The sequence below is a fragment of the Epinephelus fuscoguttatus genome, linkage group LG12 (assembly GCF_011397635.1).
Source record: "Epinephelus fuscoguttatus linkage group LG12, E.fuscoguttatus.final_Chr_v1".
Classification (NCBI taxonomy): domain Eukaryota; kingdom Metazoa; phylum Chordata; class Actinopteri; order Perciformes; family Serranidae; genus Epinephelus; species Epinephelus fuscoguttatus.
The window spans coordinates 17,652,764-17,678,110 of NC_064763.1; the positions used below are offsets into that span (position 1 = coordinate 17,652,764).

Here is a 25,347-nt window from a genome sequence, read left to right on the forward strand (position 1 = left end):
GTAACTCCCACCCTGAATGGTTTGTCAGTGTTGTGACAGTTGCTGGTCCTATGATTATGAACAAAGTGCTGTTGGAGGCAGGGTGTAGCTGCACATAAAAAGGGAGCGCGCATGTGCAGTGAATCGCCTCCAGCTGAAATTACGAGATTTGAAAAATAAAAGACACTCGTTGTGCTACTGCAATTTCACACACCGACATGTTGAGGTTTCATGCTGATGGGTGTGTCTGCGCTGAACAAACATGGATTCCACACCACCCTGCATTTTTTTTCCTTCTTTGAGTTTCTCAATTTGGAGAAACAGCTCCAACGTACAACAGAAAGATCAAACTTCCAAATGTGAATCATTGGGAGAGTTGGCACCACCCACACTGCTGACTTGGAATTTTACTTGAATGGAGAACGTGAGAGACATACACTAGACTATACACTTAATGTGTCCACTCTTATAGCCACACCTGTACAGTCTAATGCAATCCAGCACAACTGTTGAGCTAGTGGTGGTGCTTTACTGTCCATCTCATCCATTTTCATCCATTTATCTGGGGCTGCCTGCGGGGGCAGCATGCTGAGTGAAGTACTCCAGATGTCCCTCTCCCAAGCAACACTTTCCAGCTCCTCTAGGCAGTTCCCACAGCGTTCCCAGGCCAGATGAGATATGTAATCCCTCCATCGTGTTCTGAGTCGGCCTCCTACCAGTTGGACGTGCCCGGAAAAACTGTTACGGGAGGCACCCAGGAGGCATCCTGATCATATGCCTGAAACACCTCAACTGACCCCTTTTGACAGCGACACACAGCGACCTTAACCTCTGACCTTTGACCACTAAAATCTAATCAGTTCATCTTTGAGTCCCAGTGGACATTTGTGCCAAATTTGAAGAAATTACCTCAGGTGTTCTTAGGATTCCAGACACATAAAAAGTGGCATAGCGTCGTTCTGGGTGTGTCTAATATTCTGACCAGCTAATGTACATTAACAGAAAGAAACACCCCTAAATATAATGTAATGCAGTACAACACCACCTTTAACTATGACCTCAGTAATGAATTCATTCACACAAAATGCAGTAGAAACAACCCTTGCATGTGAAAAACGTTCCATCGTCAGCCACAAATGTTTACCGAAGTAGTTTTCTACCTCTAATACATCAAACATGTTGAAACTTTGATGGTTATAGATGCTATCTGTGTGGTTTCATCTCTAATTATCAGTTTCACAATGGTTTAATACTCAACGCTGCATTTAATTGTCCTGCTAGACTTCATTGCAATGCTGATGCAAGACCTCTCTCTCAGTTTCTCTTATCAACTTGAGTGATGTTTCCAGAGAGCAGGATTACCTGCAGCTTGTCGCGACAAGTTAGAGGCTCATTTGCTTGGGAGTATTTTGTGTCCGCCAAAAGTCATTGACTTCAGGACTGAGCGTCACTGAGCGTCCTCACAGAGCACCGTATGTGAGGGGAAAAAGGTATTTCTCGTGAGGATCAGAGATTAATTCTACGAAAATATGAGGAGGAGAAAAGCAACTTTACAGAAAAGGACAACACCGTAGCAGCTGCAGGAGGAGGAAACATTATCATTTTCACATAATGTTAAAAACAGACAGTATAAAATTTACAAGATTAAAAAAAGAAAAATGCCAGAGAGGTTAGAAGCCACTAAAAGCTTATCAAAGAAATTCCCCTGTCAAAACATCAATGAAATCACATAATAGAGAAGAAAAAAACGGGTCAGGAAAGAAGAAATAGGAGGAGGAGAGAGGGAAAAATCAAGACAAAACAAGGTAGCAAATAAAATGATGTGTAGGTTAAATTACTCATCACTGGTTCAAGTAGCTACAGTACCTGCACCTGTACATCTGACACCGATCACACCCTTGAATCCCATGAAATCAGTGCTGCGCAGATGAACTGCGTGTATTACAATTATCGTCTAACATCAATGCGTCTGATAAATTGGTCTTCTTTGTCATAACGTTATATATGCTACAATAAAGCTTAAAGCTGACGCCACAATTAAATCATATCAACACCAAACTGATAGTCTGAATAAAATCATCCTGATATTGAGCTGTGTTAGAAATTAACAGCTGCGCAAAATATACCTAGTCTCCCTCTTTAAAAAACAAAAAGGAAAATCCCTGAAACACCATGAAGTGTAGACATGATAGGCTACTTTCCACACTTCCAGCAGCAAAGCTGTCAATTAGGCCCATTATCTTTAACAGGGATCATTTCCTCCAATAAAACAAAATGTTGGCACTAATTAATGGTGCTATTAAGTGTCCGCAAATGATCAGTTTCTTTCTTATGAAGGGGTGGGATGAAATTTCGACTTCTTTCCACTCCTTTTTGAACAATCTTTTCATTGTCTGTTGTTGTAGCTTTCTTTTATTTTTTAATGTTCAAAATAAACTTTCGAATCAAAATCAATCAAATGAATTAAACTTCCCGTCATGACTGGGCTGCATTTCTGTCAGCGGAGTCGTTTTTTTCTGAACAGCTGATTGGCCAGTGGGTGGTGCTTCTTATAGGATCAGATTCAACCCTGAACGTACCCTGCTCCGGAGCAGGATAGCCGTTCAGAGTAAGTTACCATGGTGATCTACCCCGATAAGAACTGAACCGGCTTTGTGAGACCGAAAACCCAGAGTTAACCCTGAAGTTACCTCGCTAAGACATTAATCCTGCTTCGTGATAGAGGCCCCAGGTGTCTGTCGATGGGGTTTACACCTGAGGTCAGAGTTTTTGTTTTTGTTTGAGATTAGAGGTTTGCTTTTTGTGCTTATCCTCTCAACTCTCTCTCAACTCTATGTTTGAGGACACACATCTGTGTGTTATCACAAAAATAAGCACAAAGTAAAACGGGTGAGAAAAAGCTGAACTAAAATAAACTGCGCAAGACTTGACAAGGCTTCTGCTTCACAGTTTGACACTAAGGGGAAGGACACATAGTTGTGTGGGCGCCAGGTTTTACCAAAAAGAAGGCTTTCATGCGGAGGTGAAGTTGGAGTTTTGGGTATGGTGTTTGTGTGTGTGTGTGTGTGTGTGTGTGTGTGTGTGTTCTTGCCTCCTCCTCGGCACTCGGCTCAGGGCTCTTGATGGGACTGGACGACTGGCTGAACACTGATGAAGACTTCCCGCTGATGCTCTGAAATAACAGACAAAGGAGGGAGAGAATAAAGAGGAGACTGTCAGATCTGAACAGAAAATAACACTGGGACATATTCATAGAACAATCTAAAAGCACAAATATGACAGTGTTAAAAAGAATCAAGAGAATGCAATTCCTGATGCTACACTGCAATGCTGGCTTTAAATGTTGAATAATACCATTAATGTATGAATAATGTGGAATAAGATTTCTGGTCTCGGTTAACATTGAGTTCAAAGCCGCAGTTAGTGGAGTGTCTTTCACTTTCAGGCTCACTGTGTCAAATATCTAAGTCAGATTTGAAAGAGCACAAGTTGTACTCCATTTTGACCAAAACATATGTATGTGGAGTGAAAATTGTGGGCGTGACAGCGAGGTAAATAGAAATGTTTAAGAAGCTCTCTGCACTCTGACTCTAGCTCTAAAACATTCCGTCCCATAGAAACCAATGTGAAAACCTGAAAAGGGCACTTTTACCAAGCTCTAAACAAGTCTGAATATTTCAAAAAGTTTGAATGGGATTTTAAAGTTGAACACAGGCCAGAGTGTATGAAAGATGTGGAACATTTTAAAGTTTAATGGAGTTTCCACGTGAATGTATGAATGAAGAAATAGGCTTTGAAATACTTGAAAAACCTTGGATTTGCGTCACATTGTGACATTCATTTGAATGGGGAAAATTTCCCAGAAAATAGTGAATATTTCAAAAAGTTTGAATGGGATTTGACAGTTGAATACAGGCCAGAATGTATGAAAGATGTGGAACATTTCAAAGTTTGAATGGAGTTTCCACGTGAATGTATGAATGAAGAAATGCTTGAAAACCTTGAATTTGTGTCACATTGAAACATTCTCTCATTTGAATGGGGAAAATTTCCCGGAAAATGGTGAATATTTCACAAAGTTGAAAGATACAAATGATATAAACATACAAGCACGCATGTCCTGATTAAGCTGAATATTTTGATGCTTGAATGAAGTTTCTATGTTAAAGATTGTGGAGGGAGCAGTGTCACAAAAAAGTGGGCAGGATTTTTGCAAATAACAGAGTAGGAATGTTTTGTAGCATTCCCACCTAATTAAAATGCACATAGGTTAATGGCAGTGGCCAGTTCACAGCTGACCAACAATATCCAACACAGCAAAGTCACATATTGAGTTAAATACTGTCAAAAGTGCAAGTGCATTTATCAGTCTGCACCCAGGCTAACCTGTCCATTTCTTGGACTGTGGCTGCTGGCCCCTTGGAATATGAGGGAATATGTTCATTCAGGAAAAGCTACAAAAATAAGTTTCACTTTCATCTGGGTAAAAGCAACATGCACCACGGAAGATACAAATGCTGAGTCAACCATGACACACTGATGTCACTACACATTACAGTTACATCTCCACATCAGTCTCTGTGGCAGTGAACTTTGGCACATTCCCTGGGCAATATTTTGCGCATTCCTGTTAAACTATTTCATTTTTTAAACAGAGATATTACACATATTTTCATAGTATTTTTTCCATCTCTCTAATTTTTTCTATTCACTATTTATATTTCTTTACTTCTGCAGTGCTTGCTTGCTATTTTTTCTTACTATGTTCATTGTTATGCACCAAAACAAGGCAAATTCCTTGTATGTGAAAAGCTACACGGGCAATAAATCGGTTTCTCACTCTGATGTCAATTATGGACTCCAACTGACCTGCATTTTTTTCTCATCAGGAAAATAAATTGAACCTTTTAAAATGTGCTGCATGTTACTTTTAACCTTGTATTTTGCGCAATAAAAACCATCCCTGCTTCCTGACAGCGTGAAGAGGATGTTGGTACTTGTCCATGTGCGCTATGTCACACTGAAGGCACGAGCAAAAAACGAAAGTTGAATCAGAGCCAGTAACAGTCGAGATAAATTCACACGAGGTAAGATGAGGTAAGATGGGATGTGTCTGCTTATTTGCCAAATAAAAATGCAGTATAAAGTGCTCCTTTTTTTTTTTAACGACAATGCAAATCCCAATAATTACGAAGCCAGAGTTAAGAAATGTTCAGCAGTTTTGGTCATTTTCAGTTGATCAGTTTATCCTTTCAACACTGCTGATTACACTAACACCTCAAAACCTATTGATGCTTAATAGCAATAAACATTTTGCATGACACGCTGTGTGTCATCCGAAGCTCAAAACCTTTACACAGACAAAGTCCAAAGCCGATAAGAAACCCTGCAGTCTAACCTCTGATCACTGCAATCTAATGCAGCTGAGGGGATCCAGCCAGGTGTCAGAATGTGTTTGTCTTCAAATGTGAGGGTGTGCCACCTCAGCTGAGTCAGACCGGGCGTGGCACTGTGTCTCTATCCAACACATCACAGGCATTTAGCTCTGAGTGCAGCGACTCCAACAGCAGAAACTGAATGTGTAAATTATCAGGACAACAAGCAGCCACGAGGGAGATCCAGAGGGAATCCTCCCGACACTCCGCTGCACTCAATACTAGAAAGAGCTGAAGAAAGAGTTAGAGAGAATATTTTCATCAAAGAGGCAGAGGGGGAGGAGGAGGATGTGGGAGAGAAGATATCATTCAAATGTTTTCAGCCTACAGTGGAGGCCTTGTGTAAACCATCCCAAGGGCGAAAGGGCAAGTTATTCAGGAAGTGATATATCAGAGCACAGCAGGGAAGGGTTTGCTGAAGAGACTTGCAGGTGCAGGACCTGACCGGTTCCTCGGAAAAAGTAATTAATAAAGAGTCAGATGTTAACAGGTGACAAATCCTGACGCCTTCTGCACAGTTTGTATTGATCAATAGGACCATACAGTTATTATTGCCACATATCCTGGCAGTGACACAGCACCCATTAATCAATTAGTCAACCGGCAAAGGGCAGGAGTGGCAAGAGTTTCTTAATCCTCCAGTGATTGCCAGCAAATAATGTCAACCTTACCACAGCTAATTCTGTCAGGAAGAAAGAAAAAAAAACACTTTAAAACCCTATTAATGGGAATAAAATGTTTGATACACATGCCATACCTTAGTTTCAGTACCGATACCAAACAAATTTTCTACAAAATGTTTCCCTACTTCACCTCACCTTGAGAAATACAATTAAAAATTAGCAAACTTAAAGGTCCCATATCATGCAAATTTTCAGGTTTATGCTTGCATCTGGGGTTTTTATAGGAGCATATTTACGTGCTTTAACATTAAAAAAAACCACATTTTTGTTTTCAAGCTGTCCGCCTGAATATACACGTTTTCACCCTCTGTCTGAAACACTCCATTTTAGCGCCCCTCTCTTTAAGCCCTTCTCTCAAAAAGCCCAGTCTGCTCTGATTGGTCAGCATTTGCAGGTCTTTTATAAAAATCTGAGCAGATATTCCATGTCAACTTAGGATATTTGACAGCTGCAGACAACGTCAGCATTTCAGTCAGTGCCTACAAAGTATTGAGGTGTGATACCAAGCTCCAATTATGGATCATGACTGTGGGTTTCTTAAGTTATTTTTTCATTTTTCAAAGATTACTTTTTGGCATTTTTAGCTTTTTAATGACAGCAGCTGAAAGAGACAAGAAACATAAGGACAGAGTGGAGGGGGCATTAGGGCTGTCGATTATTCTGCCTTTTGTTTTCTCGATTCGCGATCGGTTTGTCTACAAAATGTCAGAAAATAGTAAAACAAGGCCACACAGTCCAAAATCCAAAGATACGTAGTTTACTATCAAAAGAAAAGAGACATTTAAGAAGTTGGAAACAGCAAATATTTGATATTTTTGCTAAAACAAACTGACTTAAACAATTATTTGAATATCAAAATAGTCGCCCATTTATTTTCTGTCCATCAACTTATTGATTAATCGCCTGATCGTTGCAGCAGATAATGCAGTAGATAATTATGGCTGCAACCAACAATTATTTTCGTTGTCGATTAATCTGTTGATTATTTTCTCAATTAATTGATTAGTTGTTTGGTCTATTAAATGTCCGAAAATGGGAAAATTGTCTATAAGTGCTTTCCAAACCCAAGTTTACGTCCTCAAACATTTCGTTTTGTCTGCAACCTCCCAAATAAAATCACATTATGTCACATAGGAGTAAAGAAACCAGAAAATATTCACATTTCAGACGCTAGAATCAGAGAATATTAACTATTTTTTACACAAACAGACTGACTGTTTATCAAATTAGTTGGCAATTAATTTAAACAGAGATAATATGCAACAACAGTCCCCTGCCAAACTCAAAGTGCACATGTTTACCCAGTGGTCTTAAATACAAGGCTACCAGGATGATGCTTGACCACTATTTTTGTACATTTTGCAAAGTGTAACCAGCAAATAACTGATGAAATTGAAAAGACACATTACACCCTGCTTCTAAATTTAAAATATAAATAAATAAAAAAGTGAAAACTGTTCTTAAATACTATGTTTTTGCGGCTGCATGACTGTCAAACCTAACGTGCAAGTTTGACATGCTCTGGAACAGTGTGTGATTTTTAAAACACATGCACCACTGGTGGAAAACTACGCCATCAGCTGATCCCTCTGTCCATCATATTCACCCATTTTAATCTGGTCATAGGCTGTGAAAATCCAAAGCACAGTGCCAGAGTTAATAAGTCGTCGCTGCATGAGAAGCACGCTGCTGGTGTTCTTCTGACACCTGCAAAGCTTGTCGATCGCTCTCCTGCTCCAGGGACTGAAAGTGACGTGACTGACAGACTAATAAAGCATCCAAGACGTTTTAACAGCCGACTGTGATCAGAGTATGCGTGCGCTCTTTCTCAAAGCAAAAGGCGCAATTAGATATAAATGCTGACATTGAACTGGAACTACAACTTTCACAACCTCTCACCAAACTCTGTCCAATAAGAAAGATGCACATGAGGCAGTTTAGACGCCTGGGAACACCAAGCAACAGGTGAAATAAGGGACATGAAAACATGAAAGTTCAAATAACAATTAAATCTGCAGCTCTCCTCGTCCCACTTACAAATTACGTCTGATGATAGCTGAGGCACAAGTCATAGATGGATGCGTAAACTGAAGCCAAAAACAAAAGGGCCCCAAAATTATTTAATTACACCTGCAAAGGTATGTTTGATCCTTTCACATTAAGTGATTTAGTACAAAAATAAATGCAGAAAAATAATTTTATTTAATATTAGAAAAAATAATAAAATTTAAAAAAAATATTAATATAAAATACAAAGTATTTCATATTAACTGTGTTAATGTAAAATAATAATAATAATAATAATAAATTAAGGGACTGATTATTTCTTCACCAGACTTTCAGTTCTGGCAATGTAAAATTGAGTTCAACAATTATAAAACAGTTAACAAGTGACATATTATATATGTATATATTTTTTTAAATGTTAATATCAATAAATATAGAAAGGAGAAAAAGAAAAAAAATACCAAATGCTAGAAAAAAATATGAAAATATATTCAGTGTAAATGCTTTACTATCAAAAATTAATATTAAAATGATAAAATATGAAATTAAAATAAAGAGATTTAGTGTTTAAAAATAAAAACAATAAATGAAATCAAAAAGGGTTGGGTTGGTATACTAGATAAAAACATTTGAATTAAAATAATTAAAAATATATCAACTTTAATTTTGCAGAAGAGGTAAATGTATACATGTACATGAAGCAGATATTTATCAGTCTATGTTGGTATTGAAAAGGTGGTTGATTGTTGATGTGCAAAGTGCAAAATCAGTTTTAGGAAAGCCATCTGCCTGCAGGGGTTTGATGGGTACAGTGGTTTTAAACCAGCTTGTATGTTGGGTTTTCACTCTTTATCACTAGTGTTGTCTGTAAATATCACTGTTATGAAAGTTCAGATTATTAAACTCATTCATTGACCAAATAAAATCAGCTCTGACCTGCATAATGTTGATGTTTAGGAAGGAAAAGTTTGGTTCCAGCCTATAATAACAATAGTTTTAACAAGCATTAAGAACATGAGTCTCACTTCTACCGTGCTCTGCTGCTGGTACATGAGATCGGTGGACTCCTGGCTGCTGACGCTCAGGTGTGGCATGCTGTGCAGGTACACCGGGGACACCATCTGCTGCACCATGGGCTGCTGCATGAGGATGTAGGACGGCTGCTGGATGGTCTGTTGCATTGGGACCAGGTAACGCACCGTCTCGTAGGAGCCGTTCATCGCGTACGGCAACGGGGAGACCGGTGCGGCCGAGATCACCGTGCTGGTCACCGGCTCCGGAGAGGCCACGTTCACGGTCCGGTAGGTCGTCGTCGTCGTCTTCTTCTGGCTCGAGACGGACATCTTGGTCGATCAGCTCAGACCCCCCACAAAACCCGGAGAGAGAGGAAAACAACAACCGCAGAAAGTTGGGAGTTCTCAAAGCGAGGAAGTCGCTGCGGGACGAAACCACGCAGGTAGTTTTTCCTTCAGCGGTGGCGCGACGGAGAGCTGAGTTCCCCCGGTGTAACTTCCTTCTCTGCTGGGCAAACTGGAGAGGAAAGTCCGGTTGGAGGAGTTCTTCAATGGAGAGGAAGACCCAACTACAGAGGGAGGTCGCTCTGCATGCGAGTACTCCTCAGGAGGTGGGAGGGATCAGAGGGGAATGTGGCTCACAGCTGGCAGGAAGTCCGACCCTGATTGCTCTGCCAAAAACCAGGGGGGTCCTCCAGGTGCTCCTCCTACATGCAGGTGGAATGGACAATTTAAACCGCTCCTAAATTCTGGGGAATGCGTGTGAATTTCCACTGTCGTGATTTATTGTCAAGAGTTGACAGACCTGTAGATTTACTCCATAGTAAGAAGAATACCTGTAGAATAGTAGGCAAAATGAAGTAAGGGTAAAATGGCTGCTGAGTCTGAGTCAGCCACTAGGTGGAGACAAACACGCCAATGACGAGAGAGACCTGTTGAAGGTTTGAAAGCATACTGTCACAGGGCTCAGTTATATCTAGTTAATATCTATCTATCTATCTATATCTGCAGCCAATCATTTTTAAATCAGTTTATTTGTCACATGAAATCTCACATATACAATTTCGGTGAAGGTCAGTTTCTTAATTTTGTGCATTGAAAAAGAAATGTGCCCATTCTCGCTTCGACATGGTAGTTCAGAACTCAAGATTTTGTTTTATTTTATTAATTTATTTAGTTTTTCATTGACAAATGCTGTGCGTGGTCGCTCATTTTATTTGTGCAAAAGTATGTAGAGTAAAAGTACTCAATATTAAATAATAGACAGAGAAAACTACTGTGAAAATTGTGAAATAATCTAATCATTCTTATGACATGCTTATTGTCACAGTACCACCATTTATTGGTCACTTTTATTTTTATTCCGGGTAATGTGGCTCAGTAAATGTGGCTGGGAAAATGTATAGAATTAAACAGAGTGCCTGGCCTCACTTTGTAAAATGAAAATATTCAAATAAAAACTTTTTTTTATTATTATTATTAGATTTTAGATTTTTTTTTTAAGATTTGGTGTTTGAAAACACTGACTTAAATTTAAAAAAGGTTGGGTTGGTATATTAAATAAATACATTTAGAATAAAATAATAAAATTAGAGGGGGAAAAACACGAAGGTTTTATGTGTATTTTTCTGCAGCTCTACGTGTAGTTCCAGCTGATGTCCACGAGAGGGCGCCAGTGAACCAGAAACCAGCCGTGACACGTCAAACTCAGTCTGAACTTTTAAAGGTTGTTTTTAACGTGATTTTTGTCCTTCACCACATTTCATGGAGGAATATTATACTTTAACTACTATAGATTCAATATTTTAAATTGATCGACTACAGGCAAAATAGAAGAACAAAAGTGTCGAGAATAATTGATTAAAAAAAGTGCACTTATATAATTAATAAAATTTGCAAATAATATATTTCAAATATGCAACATTGATAAAATTAAAGGATCAAGCATTTGACATGATACATTGAAATAATCTAAAAAAATCAATATGATGAGATTTAGTTAAAAAAAAATAAATGCATTAAACAAAATCAAATTAACTTAAAAAAATAAAATCAGCAATGTCTAAAAATGAAATATTTCAAATTTACTGTGTTTATGCAACATAAATAAAGTAAAGGGTTGTAGTATTTTTTTTCATCAGACTTTAATTCCTGCCAAAGTGGAATTTAATTAAGCAATTATAAACCATTAATACATGATGGATTATACATAAAAACTGAATATTTGTAAATATGGATACCAAAAAATAATACAAATAGAAACGATACGAAGGTTTTACTTTTCTAAATGAATACATTCAAATTATAAAGTGAAATAATAATAAAAATAAATTTAAAAAATAATGTAATTTATTATTAAAAAATTGATGCATTCAATTAAATCAAATTAAATTAAAAAATTAATAAAATTCATACTTTAATAATTTAATTTAAATAACAGAAATGACGGAATGATTATTAGTAAATAAGGCTAGCAAAAAAAACTAACAAGTACAGTAAAAGACTTTAGTATTCAAGATAAATACGATAAAATGACAAAAAAACTTTTTTTTAAATAAATGGATTTCGTATTTAAAAATAAATGCATAAAATTGTATGTATGTGGATAGATAGATAGATAGATAGATAGATAGATAGATAGATAGATAGATAGATAGATAGATAGATAGATAGATAGATATGTATACAATTAATATTTAAAATATAAAATACTTCAAATCGAGTGTGTTTATGCAACATAAATAAAGCAAAGGGATTTAGTATTTCTTCACCAAACTTTAATTGAATGAAGCAATTATATACCATTAATACATGACGGATTATATATACTTAATACAAATAAATACAGTACCAAGCCTTTAGTGTTCAAAATGAAAACATTAAAATGATAAAAATGAATAGCTAAAATTAATTTAGAAAAAATAAAGGGAATTATTATTTAAAAATAAATGCATTCAATTAAACTTAAAAAAAGGATTGGGTTGGAATATTAGATGAAGACATTTAAATGTAAGTCGTAAAAGTAGAGGAAAAAAATGTAAACACATTTTATTTATCAGTTTGTTGTGTCTGCAGCTCCGCTTGTTGCCAAGAGTCATTTTTCAGAACTCTCGCGATGCACCGTGAGAACAGACGTTGAGCTGTTAAATGAAGGAAACAGCTCCTACTTGTCGGACGATAATGGCTGCTACCCAGCAACTCTGTTTTCTGCGCGGTCCAGTCGACATAGGAGGGCCATCTTTATCTGAATCGTCGTCCTGAAGCCGCCATTACCTCCGGTGAGATAAAATAAGGCAGACAGCAGTGTGTTATCAACCGCTGGTCGTCGTCAGCTGATGGGCATCTTGTCCTTCGGCCAGTTTCGGCTCCGTTATCTTCGTTCATCCAACCCACCCGCTGCAACCAAACTACTGTGTAAAAATTAATAATTGAACAATGCAACGCATCTTGGTTCATTTACGTAAATGTTAAAACCCGACTAAAGACATTTGGCGGATATTTAGCAGCCATTCTTCATATCGGGATATTTTTGAATACATCATTCAGTATCTTTAATAGTAAAAAATATACGTTTTGATTACCGGCCCCTCCGTTTCACATGACATCATCGGAATATCGAAAGCATCAGACAGTAATATACCTATCACTTCCATTGCCTGTAAATCACCTAAAAATGCCGAATTTTTCAATGGAGTTCTGCGAGGAGAACCCTGTAACCCCATCATGGATACTGCTGGCAGAATTGTGCGCTGTATATGTGAATTTCACAGCATTCCTGAGAATGCATGCATCTTCTAATTATATTTATAATATGCTGTGTAAACTGCAAGGCTCGCTCGATCACCCACACTAGATGAAACAATTTGAAGTAAACCTGTGGTCAGTAACGTTAATGCAGCGCCGCCGCTGCTGCTGCTACTGCTGCTGATGCTGCATGCTGTTATGTAATCCAGCCTGTCTGCCGTCATCCTCTGGAATATCCCTGCCATCATGTAACATGTAATCATTACGGAGCTTAAGCTTCCTTTGTCATACACTATATCTTTTTCTCTCTTCCAGTATCCCTTAATCGCCATTTTGTGAAAATTACCGCAAAGAAAACCTGTAGTTTAACATCTTAAAGCCTGTCAATCAATCCAACATTGCAAACGCATACAAAGCAAAGCATTGTTTAAACCCACACTGGTTTTTATCATTTTAGTGGAAATGTTAGTGTTTGTAAAGATTATGAGGGTTTCTCTCCAAATTAAATGGATGAGATTGTCACACAGTTTTCATCTTTGACCTTTACTGTCTCCATAGCTGCTTCTCTGGCCTGGCTGCTGACCCACGATGCATTGCCAGAGGGCTTCAGGTGTCTCAGACAGACCGATGTAACTGTTGCCGCTGCCACTCACCAGCCAGTCCACATTGCAGAAACACAGCCAAAAGGTAGGAACCTGTTTTTTGTTTTTATCTCTTATACATCGCTGCTGTAATCTGAGGCATGTAGACGTGTGGGAAAGCATATAAAGAATGAGGAGAATGAAAGGTTGCAGAATAAAATGTGTTTGATGCAGAGAAGACTCTCTCATCCTATTGTGTTCTGTTACTTACCTCTGTATGTAGACGTAGTGATGCGGAAATTTCTTTCTCTTTTCTTGTCCAGGTCCTGTCCTGCTTGATCTTGTTCATCATTTTACTGAAACCATGTCTGGCCCAGGGGACTTACCAGGTGAGTATTTGTTGTCATGTGAGCTCGGCCACTTAGTTCCTATGAAGGTAAATTTTAATGCCACAACATTTTAGACAATAGTGTGCACTGAACTTTGTGTTTCAACATGACAGTGACACCCAAACCAACACTGGCCCACAAAAAAATGTTTTCCCCCTCCAACAATTTGGGATAAAATGGAAACACTGACTGTGAGCCAGGCCTTAATGCTTAACATCAGCGTTGGATCTCACTGAATGGGCTGAATGGGAGCAAATCGCTGCAGCCAGGCTCCAGAATCTTGTGAAAAGCCTGATTTGGAGGCTGGAATGACACATACTGTCCACCCTAACTCTGTCCACACACTCAGCTGGGATTCAACGAGTCACTGCATCTTTTCACCAAAGCCTTCTGCTAGTTTCTTTGAGTTTGAACTTGAAGGCAGCATTGCGGTTACAACTGGAAGCAGACAGAGGAAATACTGGCTTGTTGCGTCACACACATAACGGGATTACACAGATTGTTTTGTCTCTCACACCAGTCAAATCTGCGTGGATGTGAATCCCACACATTCATCCTGTGAGTCACACTGAATCACACATTGTTTATTAGTATCTATTCGTATTCATACCCACTGGCTCAAACACAGTTTTTAACTAAACAAGAGCGGAGTCCCATGGCTGTAGGAATGCCTCATGAAACTGGAGCTTCCAGCAGAAGCAGCCATTAACCTACAGAAATTGTAAACCTAGTAATTCAGCAAGTCTCAGGTATCTGCTTTTTTGCCCACTTTTGAATGTTTACACAAGTAATAATATAATGATTATTAGTCTTATGGATGTGTTACTGGATGGGCCTACTGGGCACAGGCCAAGGGGCCCAAAGAGTCAGGGCCCTCCCTCGCCTTTACCTGCAAAATGTCACTCAAAGAGACATGTAGCAACCAGGAAGAGACTCTAAATGATCACTAAGAAACATAAAACAACTTCAAAGGGATACAAAAAGAACACAATGAGATGTAAAACAGATTAAAAGAGACACACAGACTCAAAGTGACTATAAAAATGGGCAAAACAACCTCATGAGACCCAAAGCAAGGACAAAGGGACTCAAATTGACAACTAAAACATACAAAAATAACACAATGACACATCATAGGACTACGAAGAGATGCAAATTGAACACAATGAGACACAGAACCACAGAGAGATGAGTAACGACTACAGAGACGCAAAACAGTAACAACTATGAAGTCTGTGTGTCTTGCTTCTATGTAGGAGAGGTGGTGGGGCCTTCTGTGTATATCTACCCAGGGGCCCATTGTCTCATAATCCACCAATGATTAAGTTTACACCAAAAATATACACCATCTTAACAACACCGTGGTTTCTGAACCCAGGTCATAATCCTAACATGCAGAAACACATGAATGGAATACTCCCAAAACTGATGTACGTTCGCATGTGTCACTTGCTGACTTACCTAACGTCATGGAGCTGAAGGGTATGCTGGGAGACTTGCCAGCTAGTGAGGCAGTTAATGATTGTCCTCTTTCTGGGACATCGATTTCAGTTGGTTTCTGCCGAGCCGCTGTATCAGGTCGGTGCGCTCTCTGTGACGGAACATGAAGAGGAAATTGTTGTTTAGTTGCCATTGTTGTCTGTATCCGTAGCCATAGAGGACTCCGGGATGGGCGGGATGAAGCTTCCCATCGGGATGACCCGACGGGGCCTCAGCTACGACGATAACCTGGAGGCCCCGATGTCCACGCCCCCCCACGACATCAGCATCAACAACCTATGGAGACGACCCATCATACCGGAGAGGAAGTTCTCACATCTGGCTGAGGTGAGGCAGGGCTTCCACAACACACACACACACACACACACACACACACACACACACAGAGCTGCTTTACTATTATCGTATTCTTATTCTCACCTGTTTGTCATCAAGAGGAAGGGTGGAATGCAGTGTGTAGATGATTGTTGGTGTGTTTTTTTTTTCCACTAGGAGGATGAGAGTGGGACAGTGAGAAAGCCTGCAATGCCAGACAGCACCTCCTCCAGGTCATCAAGTGTAGTGAAAACCAAGGCCTCCTCTGTCATCATGAATTCCCTCATCACCAGTATGCTACATCTTTAATATTCTCTATTTAAGCAGAACTTGTAGTTATTTATTGTCATGTAAACAAAACAAGGAAAATCTTCGATGCCCACGACCTTTTAACACAAACCTTTTATAGTCACTTTCTAAAGCTACAGGATCAGGATGTTGATATTTTGTAAATATCAACATCCTGATCCTGTAGCAAAATGGATCGTTACTTGAAACAAATTTAAAAAACCGATTTTCTCTCTCTTTGGCTTTTCAGAGCAGACTCAGGAAAGCATGTACAAGTTTGAGCAGAGGGCAGGGCTCACTGACACCAGCTACACTCCCCACAAAGGCCTCACCGCCGAGGAGACGAGACACCACCACCGCCTGCCCGAATCACTCCACGTAAGACCCAAGTTTAACACACAGACCGCACCACATGTGTACAACCAAGATGCAGGTAATAATTTATCAGCAGGTGTTCCAGCCGCAACAGAAGGGTCTGTGTTTTACAGGTAGATAGTTAAACTGTGGTTCACCGAGAGCTCCAGGAGGTGGCAGTTTTGTAGGGCTCTAAAGGCTTTATATATTTTTCTCATATGCAGTAAAACTCCTCAAGAGCGAAAGAAAGAGTTCTGGTCCATGAAATGAAATCTACCTACCTGCCGAGACATCTAAGATTTAACTTCCGACTGTTTTGTTGTTGCTGTTTAGAAACTGCAGATCCAGAGCATGGAGGCCAGAGAAGAGCGGCAGAGCTCCTCCGCCCAGTCCACTCCATCAAACACACCACACAGCTCCCCGAAACAACAACGCAGGTACACACACATCCTGTGGTCTAAATCAGTGGTTCCCTACTGGTGCAGCCATGGGGTCCAGATTTCTCTTTTGTCATTCGTTCAAGGTCCACACAGTTTAATATATTCAGCATCATACAGCACTTCAAAATAAAAACTCCATGCCGGAAATTTACTGTGCTTAAAAATAAAGTGTGTTTTTTACAAACTTGACATGTTTGTGAGTCACTTGCAATTCATTCAGAATGAACCCGTGATCCACCAATTGGGAACCACTGGTCTAATTCCTGTTTAAGCGTCTGTTCATGACCAGAAAACAGTATTAATGCCAAAAGTTTACACTCTGTTTGTTTGTTTTTTAGGGGCTGGTTTGGAAGTACAAGTTCAGAGATCAGCATCAGCTCCTCCAACAGCAGCGTGGATCTGGGAGGAGTAGACACAGCAGTGGGAGGAGTAGGAGGCACGGTTGAGAGGTGGAGTACGTTTGGGCCACGGCCGCTCGTCCACAAGTCGACTTCTGACCTGGGATCAGACTCCACAACCACAGGTAAACAGCATGGCCTCATTGCGGGGTGCTACAGAAAATAAAAGCTCAAAGCTGCAATCGCTCTCTTCTGTTTGTTCTGGCATGTGACGGCACATTTTGTAATAACATCGCATTATGTAACAGCTGGACAGAATGTAAGAAATTAGGTTAATGCGTGAAGAAATGACCTTCAGACTGATGGTAAACACTAACCAAATTCTAATGTGAAGTTTTTCCGCATTCTGATGAAAATCAGAGCAGACAAGTTCAAATTTAGAGCGCTGACAGCGGCTGGGAAACGGCATGTGTGACGATTCATTCGGTTCGGAAACTATAGGAATCTTTTTTTCCACAATGACTTTAGGTAGGTAATTTGTTTGTAACTTCAGAGGTTTCTCACTTTTGTTTCACTTGTGATTTGCTCATCCGTCAACTAAAGTTGACGTTTCTAGACTTTTCAACACACCAAATAACTTGATAGCTTGATATCATTCATAAGAACAGCAAGAAGCGACACTAACCTGTGCTGATTTAATCATCCATCATAAATGGTTTTATATTGACCTTAAAAATAGGGGCTGCTGCAGTAAAGTAGCAGATTAACTTCCATTGCCGTGTTCAAATCCAGTTCAACAGAATATGTTCGTCATTGGCAGGAATGTCTTATGGTAACCTAAAAATAGATTTTCAGGTTTTAGGGATTCACTTTTGTTTTTTTCTTCTAATCTATGAGACATTGCTGCCATCAGTTTAAAATTAGGTTTTTAAGATTTTATTTTCAAATTTAAAGGCATTTATTGGCACATACAATATTGTGAGGTTGCTGTATGAATATTGAACTGTTTAGAAATGTCACAGTCTAACTGAAAAAATATTACGTAAGCAAGTAAAAGGTTATACAGCACTTTTTGAAACCAGGGTTACAGAGTGCCTCACAGTGTCAAACAGAAAAAAAGCCTTTGAATAAATATTTCAGTCAAACAAACACAAAAGCCTCCGAGAATGAATAGAAATAAATTATAACATTTCAATTTAATTTTAATTTATTTATTGACTGTACAGCCTTTTTATTCTATTTATTCTTTTTTAATCTGCCATGATGGTTTTTTACTGTTTTTTTTTCTTTCTTCTTTTTTTTGATACTAATATGTTTTTTGTATATTTGTACCTGTCTCTTAGTCTGAAGCACTGTTGTCACTGTTATGTCACTGTCTTATATCTTTGTCCTAAGTGTTGTCTGTCTGAAAGCAGCCGACTCACCTAACCTAACTGCAAACCAAATCTACCCCTGGGTACTAATAAAGTTACCTTACCTTACTTACCTTACCTTTATCATTAATTAAAAAAATATTAAAACATTTCTGAACCTTTCTTTACATTAATAACATTCAGTTGTTTCAGTTTTACTTCTGCACAAGGAGATGAAATGACATTCAGCCTCTTAGACTAATGACACTTAAATACACAAAATATGTCCTACTAATATCATATGTTATACAGTATTTCTCAGTTATTGTATTACCTACTTATCTTTTTTGGACATAGTTCATTTCAGAATTTTAACAATACAACTCTACAATTCACTTTACAAACATATTTTGACTGTTAGGTTCCCCTTCCCCTCACGTATAATAACATTCAGAGCAATCAAGCAAAACTTAATTTTAAAGCACATTTTATTCCAGCAACAGATCATTCGGGTGAATCAAATCAATTAAAACTAAGAATAAAACCTAATGAAATAATAATTAAGATGAAGAATAAACCAATAAAAGATACCAAGACATGACTCAGAACTGATTGCAAATTTGTTCAAATTAAATAAAATAATAATACTAAAAGTAGACCATTAAAATAAGATAATACATATTTTTTAAGTTTGTAGTTTCTTTGTTATGGACATCACAGCAGCATTAGAAATGTGCATTTATGCACAAGAACCAGATGCCCTGTGTTTAGTGTTTGTAGTAAAGGGTAAACACCTGTCCACATGAGGCCTTTTTTTTTTCTTTTTTCTTTTTTTTTTTTTTAAGAAAATAAGATATTGAAAAGAAGAGAAAATGCATCTAGCACATCCACAGATATGAGTGAAAATAACTAAAAACAGAATAAAATCAGATAAATAGAACAATAAAAGATGATAGTAAGATAAACCAGTAAAAGAAAAAGCACACCTGAGTTAAAACCAATAAAAGAAATTTAAAAAAAAAAACAATAAAATAAGGTAAAACAATCGTTAAAATAGTCAAACCAGACTGTCAAACCTGGAATGTGTGGCTAAAAAGGAATGTCTTCAACTTAACCTTAACATGTTTATGTTGTATACCCTTAACAGAGGTTATATAGTATAAACTATGCAATGAAAATGAATAAACATAAATATACAAATGATGTAAAATAATCACAGTGAAAGAAAAATGAATTTAAAAAATACATTATTATAATAATAAATAAATTACTGCTAAGTTGTTAAGGGTCCAGAGCAGTGGCAGCAGTTCAGGGCTCTTTCCAATACTTAATTTGCAGTGCTCCTAGTTATTACCTAGTTATACCTCAAAGTGGTGTTTCAAATTACACTTTTTATAATCACAAGAAATTGGACAAAACACATACGCAAACAAACACTCACCCATTCATTCACCCCTTCCTCTATTGTGATAAACACTGTGATGTAATAACCTCAGGTGTCCTGAGCCCTCACTGGGTCACTGTGCAAACTTCAGGTTGAACTTTCAGGACATTCGACCTTTGTCTCTGTGTTGAACAATCCAATAATCGGTGAGGAGCACAAGCTTCCACCAACAGTCCTCTGTTCACCCACTGAACCTGAACACACCACCTGTGTCACTCATTTAATACATTCCCTGTAAGCAGATTCTTTAGAGGTTGGAGTTAAGTTTGTTTAATGTGAGGCCAATCTGACATCACCGCTGTAAGCGGCTGTAAACAAATCATCCATGGTGGACGCACTCTGAAATAAACAACTTACGAGCTGGTTTTGTTATTTACGGAAGCGTATTGCATTCACCTGTTTTATTGAGTAATTTTTTCTGTTTTTCGGAGTAATTTTTTTTTTTTTTTTCTGTTTTTCGTGGTATTTTTTTGTTGTTTTTCAGGGTAAATTTTTCTGTTTTTCTGAGTATTTTTTTCTGAGTTAAGAGAGCAATAGAACAACAGAGCAAACATGACCCGCTTGTTTAGTTTAATCCAGTTTTACTTTGTTTTGGGTTTGAGACACTGGGAGATACTCTTGTCTTTAAGTTATATAGATGGTGTTATTATTAGTTTGTCAACTTTACGCAGGCACCTTACCATCTATATGACTTAAAGACATTCAGAAAAACAGAAAAAATTACCCCGAAAAACAAAACAAAACAAACAAACAAAAAAACCCACGAAAAACAGAAACAAAATTACCACGAAAAACAGAAGAAAAAAAAATTACCACGAAAAACAAAAAAAAATACTCAATAAAACAGATTTTTTTTAATTTGTCAAGTGAATGCAATACGCTTCTGTAGTTATTTACATCCTTTGAGCCTTGTGCAGTTTCTTTGCTAAAATATTAGACATTATTATCTTTTCTGTTTCCCCAGCAGGCTTTGCTCTGCAGGCGTACCGCGGCGCCCAGAAGCCAACTCCCATGGAGGTAATGAAGTCACAGGCCACGCGGCTAGCTGACAACCCCGCCATTCAGAAGGTGGCTCCTCCCAAAATGGAGATTCCCACAGTGGAGGGTCGACGACAGGGAGCACGCCCACACAAGCTCAAACCCAGAGACATGAACATCCTGACGCCATCTGGCTTCTAAGAGGACGCATGAAGTGTGGAAGCTGCTCGCTCACATTCCCAAAGGTCCCATGAAATAAAAACTTTTCCGTTGCTGACCCCTCCGAAAAATGGATCCTGCAAGTCTGCCTTTGCAGATACATCCATTTTATCACTCTTTCCATTTCCCAGGTTTGACAAACTTCCTCCTCAGTCAGCTGCGGAGGACAGCGCTATTATCAGTGTCCATTTTTCATGTAAAACCTCAAAGCCATTTCATGGGACCTTTAAACAGCAGCTCCAACATTCAGTCCACCATCTTTGCCACTGAAACAATTTCAGATAAAAAGAAAAGTAGACAACTTCCCATCTGCATTGCTTTGAGTCGTTAACTGTGTTGCTTGGCTGTAGAATCATACTCTCTCTTACCCTTCACCCTTTTAACTGTTACACCTGGCTGCAGCATGCTGGCATCAACATGGACTTCTGATGCCAGATTACCTGAAGGGCCACTGACTGATCTTAAGGACTTTGTCCAGCTGATGGTGATCCTGGTTTAAAAATGATCCCCTGTAAATGCACTTTATCCCCACTCTCTCCAACCAGACCCAAACCATCTCGTGTTACACAGCCCTCCAGGACGCAGATAAATGTGAGAAAACTTCTTCGTCTTCATTGTCGATGGTCTCTACATCCTGTCTGTCTCCAGAAACATTTCATTTGTCTCCTTAAAAGAGCATTTCAATAAGCAGGGTGGGAAGAATTAGTCTAACCAAGAACAAGTGTATCCGAATGCAATTGTAAAAGATTTGGTCTCAGGAAATTTGGCACCTGCTCGCTGAAACGTTCCACTATTTGTTTCATGTCTTAATTTATAGGTTTTTTTATATGCTACTGTAGCAACTTACTTAGTATCTTTGAGATCAGAAGAAAATAATTTGTGTAAAAATCAGAGCTGCATGTGGCCAAGACTCACACACTGATAGTGCTGCGGTATTTCAGGGTTTTCAGATTGCTGGATTCAATCAAAATGGAAAAATTACAAAGACCAGAAAAGTCTCTTTTAGGTTTCAGTGTGTGAGCTCAGCTTACATGTTTGCCTCTGTGTTTTTTATTACCACCAATCAAATAAGAGGGATTCCTGTCTCTGATGAGCTTTGGCGCTGAACATGCTGTGTGTATGTTGACTGAAGTGACAAATGGTCCTGCAGAAACCTTGTGCCACTCAGAAAAAGTGGAAGAACTTTTCACAGACACAGAAAACATGTCGCCTCACACTAACAAAAATGACTGACCATATTGTAGAAAACTGCAGCAAGACTTGAGGGGTTTGTCTGCTGCAGAGATTGTACATTCCTACAGTTCTGTTAAACGACTTTAAACAAGGTTTCTGTGGGATATGTGTGTGAGAAACTCATGTAGCACCTGGCTGATTGTTGTTGTTATTTTTTCTTTTGCTATTTAGTGGAAGCAGTCTGTTTGCTAGTACTGTAATAGATTCCATGCATAATGAAAAAAAAAGACTGAAGAGTTTCTTTCATTGAGTAAAATTTGCCACTGGTAACTCTGTTGTCAGTTCGATCTTGTGGTGAACACGTCTCAAGTTGGATGCAAAACACAACACAGTCTGCTGTCAGCAGCTGTAAATATTAAATGACTGTTTCTTCTCAGTTAAAGTTTATGTTACATAGTTTGTTTTCACAAGTGCTCGGTGTTTAAAGTGTGACGCTGTTCCCTTTAACTCTCCTCGTAACCGAAGTACCACATCTGAATCTTCTCCGTACAGTGGTGTGGCTCTGTTGTACAAATTAACTGAATCACAGTTTCTGTTTAACTGTTCGACTTTATTCCAGTTGATGAGAAGGAGATATTGTCCTTGATTTCTATATTGTCTGTACACTTTGTTTTTTGTTTTTTTTTTGTTTTGTTTTTTGCCAAAACAGTTTGGAAATTGAGAATAAATGTGACATTCTCAACAGACAAGGGTCAGAATGTTTTGTATGGATAAACAGGTTTTTTTTGTTTGTTTTTTTACAATAGATTTTTGCACATCACTGTTTTCTTCCACTGAGTTGACAAAAAAAACGCTTAAAGGAATATCCTCCTGAGACCCTGCGTCCTCATATGTGGATATCACATTTTGGGTTTTTTGTGCCATCTAGTGGTAGTAAGACCATAGTGCACTAATCCATGTAACAACAAGATGGCAGCCATTTATGCCAAGTCATTCTGCAGAAGGTCCCGAAACAAAAGTGGACAAGGTCCAAAATCTGATCACATTTCAAGGTTGAAACTTGTTTATTTATGATTAATAATGTTTGTAGTTTGATATGGCAACAAATTTGACCAATTTTAGCAACACTAACAAGCGAAGACACCGTTAATCAGCAAGTGGTTGTTTGAAAACACTGGGGCTTTATTGTCGTCTCGTTTGAGGACGTGGGACTTAATTATCATTGACAGTGTTTAGGATTTTATACTTATCAGGTCCTACTGATCCTAAACAGCTGTGAGAAATTAAAATTGCCGACTTAACAAAAGTTCAGGTCTCAGGAGGATAGTTCATCCAGAAACAATGTAAAGTGTATATATCACTTACCTTCGTTGGCTCTCCATGGTCCCACAGTGTTCTATAGAATGACGTTGAGGAGGGTGGAGCTGCTGAAAAGTGAAAGTATATCAGTGCAAACAGACTTTGACAGAGGTTGAATTTCTTGGACCACAGAGTGCCTAGGGAGGTGAGTAGGCTACCAGATACAATTTATATTGTTTTTGGGTTAACTATTACTTTAAACACAAAAACTTAAAACACTTAAGGTTTAACCGTTTATTGCCATTTAAACATTCTATGTGGGCCTGTAGTAGTTTATTTCAGCCTCTAGATAGCCTCATTTCTTCATCCACAGTTCGCATGTTGATTCCTTAGAACAGGCAATTAAGAATAAAGAGCAAAATCAAATTGATAACCATGGATGTGTAGAAACAGTTTTGTTTACACACTCAGAATTTGGAGGGCAAACAGAACTGAAATTAGTCAGATTGTATTGCTCATCCTGAGTAATTCAGCAGACCTCAGTGATTACTGATTAAAGCAGATAATCTCTGATTTTACAGTCAACTAGCCCCACTGGACATGTGCATGTTCAAATCTGACAAACACACTGAAAAGATTCAATGAATAAATGATCTTAGTTTATTGACCAGGTAAAGCGAAAGAGTGTTTTATTGCAAAAGCATCCTCATGCAGACTGAACAGGACTTCTGGTGTCTTTATGTTTGAAAGGGTCTTTGTCTACTTTGAGCCTCTGTGATGCCTGACACTCAAACTGTAAAAACAAAAACATCTTCACCCAGCAAGTAATTTACTATCGCATCCACTCAGTATATTTTAATTACAGTGAAAAACAGTGTGCAGCCAGAAGGAAAAGATCCCGTGAATTCAGAGATCTGTATTTTAAAGTAAACATGATTGCTCTTTTATTAAAGTCCATTTTTTCAGAGCAAAGACAAAAGGCCATGATGCTGCGTTCAGGTAACAGTCAGAAGTCAGGGATTCTTGCTGACTTTGGTCCTGAGCTGTGAAAATCAAAAGAGACATGAACATTCAGATTTTAGCATTAACATTTTTCCCCTGAGGAAAAGTTTGTCAGGTAAATTCACAAAGAATGGATTTTGGCAGGTGATCACACCATGACAACCAGTACCTGCCCCATGTCAAGGTCCACTTCACTAAAGATATTGCGCTAACGACATTACAGTGAAAACATGCCCATAAAGTTTTGCAACTGAGTGCAAGTTGCCCCTTTTTTGCATCTGGCCACAGTTATCTATGTGGAAAACTGTAAATGTTGCCTTTGTGTCCAGAGCACACCAGGCAGAGCGATGGCAGAGAGAAAAAGAAGACATTTTCAGATAGCCAAATACAGTCTGACCAACAAGGTTCAGAGGCATTCCTCAAAACTTCAGGCAAGAAACTATATTTGGGTCAGCGCTGGACACAACACCTCTCATAAATGCCCTTCAGTTAACACCATCTCTTTTAAGACACTAATAAGTTCACTGTAACTACGAGTGGCGCTGATCTTTGTGAATTGGACTGTTGTAGCAGTCGGGCTCATTTGCATAGAAAGGGACCAAGTTTGCACCGAATGAATGCAGGTAATTACCTAATTCAAATATGTGCAAGTAGCACTGTAGCACTGAGATACTTTGTTTGGCAGCGCAGTCCGCGGTGCACTTTACCCTTTGTGGGGCTTATCGAACTCTCTTTTTGTCTAATTTTAGATTTAGTGGGCACGAAAATAGTACAATCATTTTGTGAATTCACATAATTTTGTATTTTGGCATTT

The 25,347-nt window shown here is 38.5% G+C and overlaps 2 protein-coding genes across 5 annotated transcripts in view; one reads left to right on the forward strand and one right to left on the reverse strand.

Annotated features, from left to right (window-relative positions):
• pof1b (POF1B actin binding protein) overlaps positions 1 to 9,737 on the reverse strand; it is a 48,702-nt gene extending 38,965 nt beyond the window's left edge. Inside the window, exons 1-2 of one of the 3 annotated variants that reach the window (XM_049591888.1) lie at positions 9,136 to 9,737; positions 3,071 to 3,151 (exon numbers count right to left, since the gene is read on the reverse strand). In XM_049591888.1, coding sequence (XP_049447845.1) covers positions 3,071 to 3,151; positions 9,136 to 9,447 — 393 coding nt within the window. In that variant the 5' untranslated portion in view covers positions 9,448 to 9,737. Of the gene's footprint in view, positions 1 to 3,070; positions 3,152 to 9,129 lie in introns of all 3 variants that reach the window. The other 2 variants (XM_049591887.1, XM_049591889.1) reach the window with 2 other exon arrangements.
• Positions 9,738 to 12,181: 2,444 nt separating this feature from the next.
• Positions 12,182 to 22,957, forward strand: LOC125898613 (putative monooxygenase p33MONOX). 2 transcript variants are annotated; one of them, XM_049592460.1, is made up of 9 exons: positions 12,182 to 12,395; positions 13,420 to 13,548; positions 13,766 to 13,831; positions 15,483 to 15,658; positions 15,824 to 15,938; positions 16,185 to 16,312; positions 16,622 to 16,725; positions 17,067 to 17,251; positions 20,830 to 22,957. In XM_049592460.1, the coding sequence occupies exons 3-9, from the start codon at positions 13,807 to 13,809 to the stop codon at positions 21,039 to 21,041; spliced, it is 945 nt and encodes a 314-aa protein (XP_049448417.1). In that variant the 5' UTR covers positions 12,182 to 12,395; positions 13,420 to 13,548; positions 13,766 to 13,806; the 3' UTR covers positions 21,042 to 22,957. The 2 variants fall into 2 exon arrangements, with proteins under 2 accessions (XP_049448417.1, XP_049448416.1); XM_049592459.1 differs by having other exon boundaries at positions 12,186 to 12,395; positions 20,827 to 22,957.
• Positions 22,958 to 25,347: the final 2,390 nt, after the last annotated feature.

Excerpts from the sequence above, each read along its gene's own strand:
- LOC125898613 (XM_049592459.1), top strand. The coding sequence starts at position 13,807 with ATGTCTGGCCCAGGGGACTTACCAG. Across the intron at positions 15,659-15,823 it reads AGTTCTCACATCTGGCTGAG|GAGGATGAGAGTGGGACAGT; the intron begins GTGAGGCAGGGC and ends TTTTTCCACTAG. Across the intron at positions 15,939-16,184 it reads CATGAATTCCCTCATCACCA|AGCAGACTCAGGAAAGCATG; the intron begins GTATGCTACATC and ends TTGGCTTTTCAG.